General features: G+C 47.8%; 1 protein-coding gene across 1 annotated transcript; it reads right to left on the bottom strand.

Moving 5' to 3' along the window:
• Positions 1–3,351: 3,351 nt before the first annotated feature.
• Positions 3,352–3,969, bottom strand: LOC112899518 (ATP-dependent DNA helicase pif1-like). The gene has a single exon (XM_025968016.1). The coding sequence runs from the start codon at positions 3,967–3,969 to the stop codon at positions 3,352–3,354; it is 618 nt and encodes a 205-aa protein (XP_025823801.1).

The following is a 3,969-nucleotide window of genomic DNA, read 5'->3' as shown; positions in this document are numbered from 1 at the left end:
CAACAGAGGTTACAATATATAGGGGTGGAAAACCCTACATGGGCCGGACCCCTATGATAATACGAGTAACATATCTTCTAACAAGGAGAACACCTCCCGTGCTTACAAAGTGCAGGTTCTTGGCTTGTCCTTTCTCTGCCTGAAACTCACATATTTATAGCAGAGGAAGTGAGCTACAGGCAAAAATTGAATTTCCATGGACCAAGGGCGTGCGCGCGAAAGAGAGATAGAGAGGGGGAGGGGTGATGCAGCAGGGAGAGAGAGATGATCTGCAGCATATCCACCGGCGCAAGAGAGAGGCAAGCAGTAGGCATCATGGAGCCTACAGCCTACCGGCTTGGGAAGGGGCGAAATTAGGATGGGATGTGTGGAGAGGAAGGTGCGTCGGGTCAAGGAGGGAAGAGCAGAGGGGGTGCAGAGGACGTAGGGAACAGGATCCATGGCTATGAGCCTAGCTACTGACGCGACAGCTCAGGACGGCGAGCTGCAGCGAGCCTAAGAAGAGATTGCGTGCAGAGGATGCGGGGAAGCGTGCGCGAGATCGAGCGAGAGAGGATGCAAAGGGGGGATCTACAGGGGAGAATGCAAAAGAGATTGCACGCAGAGGATTTGATGCTGAGCCGGATTTGCCCTCTCATGGAGCCTGGAACTTGGATCGGGAAGACGCGACTTGCAGCAAACCCAAGGCAGCAGAGGAGAGGCGGCAGAGTAGCAAGATGAACAGGACGCTGGGAAGGGGAAGATACGCTGGGAGATTTGCCATGGGTGCTCTTTGCCTGATAAGTGCTCTTTGCCTGCGGCTCGCGCGCGTTGGCTGCCATCTCGCCCGAGGCGCAATGGCTGACGTGTACCCCACTGCCAGTGGCGAGTGGCAAAGCTCTAGGCTCCTGAGGCGGCGTCGAGGATGTGTCATTTTCATGAGTGGAGGAGGCTTCGTGCATGGGGCTTGGGCTGTCGGAGCAAGCCGTGAGGGCGACGGTAAGCTCCTAGGCTGGTGGAGGGCGAGCAGGTTCCGGGAAGGAGAGCAGCTACCAGTGGTTGGCAAGCTGCAAACGCTGGGAAGAAGAGGAGGCCGTTGCTATCCTGCCTGGGGAGTGCAGGCGTCGTGCAAGTTTCGAGGGTCAAAAGGCGTTGCATATTTCGTTGCCGAATGAATAGCTGCCGTCTACCCGGCCCAATGGATGTCTGCGCGTGCTGCGGTGCCGCCATCGGGGAGCCAGAGCGTGAGCATGAACGTGTTTGCTATTTGCCACGGAGAGGATTTGCTGGCATCTATAAATTCTATTATATTTTATTTGAGATCTCCATCTCAGTACTGTTTCCATAAGACAGTAGCTATCACAAGCCTATTCTACGCCTCAATGTTGTTCTATTGTTTATTGCACAAACAGAATTCATTGTTTATTGTGGTTAATTTCTATTTAAACTTCTATGAACCAGGGTATCTACATGGAATCGGCACAACGCAATGGTGTCAGGGCTTCTTTTGGCGATCAGACAAACATCAAAGGTAGAGGTCAATCTTTTGCCCACCTTGGTGTCCAAATAATCAAGATCGTAATAAATAATGCTATCGTCGTGAAGTATAGGTGCCCACACTGCACAAAGTTGCCGGTCGCAAGATGTTGATCGAAAGAAACTGAAAAGACAAAGAGAGAGAGGGGGGCCAGTATAGCAAGACACCATTGGTTGATGAGGAACCATAATGAATATGAGAGTTTGCTTAAGGTGCTATTTGTGTAAATTATTTAGGAACATGACAAGTGATTATAGAACAAATAAATTCATTCCTATTTTGTTTGGTTCAGGTTCACAGGGGACCTCTATAATTGTGACATTGCCTCCTCTCCTTTAGTCGTTGCACCGTAGCCTCCGCAGCCATGTTGGGTCCCTCTTAATACCTCAGCTACTTGTATGGGTGAAGTATCATCAGATTTAGATGGAAACGGGTAAACTTGGTGGAATCAGGTTGCCTAACAGCCTAGTATTATAGAATCAAATGTTGCCTAAATTTAGTTTGACAATGGACATCTTGTATTAGAGTGATGGATTTTTTCTGCCCGTAGTAATGCACGGGTACGGACCTAGTGGATAAAAAAACTTCATCACAAGTTTACATGACCTTCACCTTTAAAAATAAACTTTTTGGTCACCGTATTTGTACATGAAGAAAACATATTTATAGCTCATACATTTTTGCTCATGATAAGGTGCATAGTTTTACAGCACCAAAACTCAGATACTTTCCAACAAAATAAAATACAACACTGAGCCGAGTTGGAGATCAATGTTCTTTTTCTCTGCACCTCCTCCACCTCAGGTCCTCAAGGACTTGAGCAATGCCATCATGCTGGCCATGTTTCTTCTCCACTAAGGCGTTAGGACCTCTTTATAGACAATATTCTTCGTGTATGTACCATCTGTTGCTGGGATCTTTTTCTTCACCTTCTTATTAGGCTTTTTCTTCTCCTTTTTATTACTATATTTTCTATTCTCCTCAGCATTAGGTGGGAGGGTGAGGATCCTAATGTTGGATCTAGAGGTGGCTCTAGAGAGAGCGACATACAATTGACCATGAGAGAAGACGGGTTCGGGCAAGTACACACCAACATTGGGGATAGTTTGCCCTTGTGCCTTGTTGATCGTCATGGCAAAACTGAGCCTAACGGGAAACTGCTTCCTCTTTAACTAGAAAGGGAACATCTCATCATCTGAGGGGCATAAGGGTATCCGAGGTAGGAAAACCCGCTCCCCAGCATGTTGCCCCAACACAATTTCTGCATCGATGGTGTTTCTCTGGAACCCTCGGACCACCAGCCTTGTACCATTGCAAAGCCCGTTTGCAGGGTCGATATTCCTAAGTAATATGACTAGGCAACCGATCTTGAGTTTTAACACATGTGGAGGTAGCCCGTTGGGGGTTAAAGTGTTAAGGAACTCTGATGGGTAGTAGTTGTGTGGATCATCTACCGCGGAGTCAAAACTATGATACACCGTCTCCCCTCCTTGGAAATGACCTATCATCTTCATATTAATCATATCCACCCAATCATTCCGTGTAGACAAAATAGCTCTTGAAGTGATGTAGTCTTTGTTTGACATGTTTCCATTGAGCCTTGGAAAAATGCATTCGATTAATGTATCAAGGTTGTTGTCGTCCCCAGTATATGGCACACATATCTCGTCTGGAAGACAGACACTGCCATCACCGTTAACCTCCTCGGTACCGCCACCGATGCGCAACAGGTAATCCGCAAACCATGGGTCGCTATGTGCCCTCATGTTGCGCACCAGCTTCAGGTGATGCATGGAATCCCAAAGGTAGGACCTCCGCAGGGAAGCATCAACTATCTAAGCTCTTGACCCCCTTCGGACAACTGGGAGGACCTGTCTGAAATCTCCACCAAATACAATAGTCTTGCCACCAAATGGTAGCTCTGGTAGATCCATTATATCCCTTAGGCTATTGTCTAGAGCCTCCACTGCTTGCCATTTTGTCATAGATGCCTTGTCCCAAATTATGAGAGATAATGTCTGTAGTAGCTTGGCAGTACCACTTTGTTTCGTGAAGGTACAGCAACCACCTTCATCGATAGTAAGAGGTATCTTGAAGCGCGAGTGAGCGGTTCTCCCACTAGGCATTATGGAGGCAGCAACACCGGATGTGGCTGCCGCCACAGCAAGCTTGTTTTGACTATGTACTTTTGCGAGCAGAGCCCTATACAAAAATATCTTTCCCGTGCCGCCAGGTCCATCCACAAAGAACAAGCCACCATGGTCGGTGTCAATGGCAGTCATGATCTCATTGTAGGCAGCCCTCTGCTCATAATTTAGAGACTCCAAAAGCGCAACATCATCGATGTTGATCTCGATGCTTGCCTCCTCAAAAATCTCCCGTGGAATACCGCTAGTGTTGTCATACGTGGAGTCGATATCTGGAAGAGGGAATGACTTTATGTCCTTTCCCAT

Source organism: Panicum hallii, chromosome 7, assembly GCF_002211085.1.
Source record: "Panicum hallii strain FIL2 chromosome 7, PHallii_v3.1, whole genome shotgun sequence".
Classification (NCBI taxonomy): Eukaryota; Viridiplantae; Streptophyta; class Magnoliopsida; order Poales; family Poaceae; genus Panicum; species Panicum hallii.
Note: the sequence above shows the minus strand (reverse complement) of the source record. Positions and strands in the feature narration are given on the sequence as shown.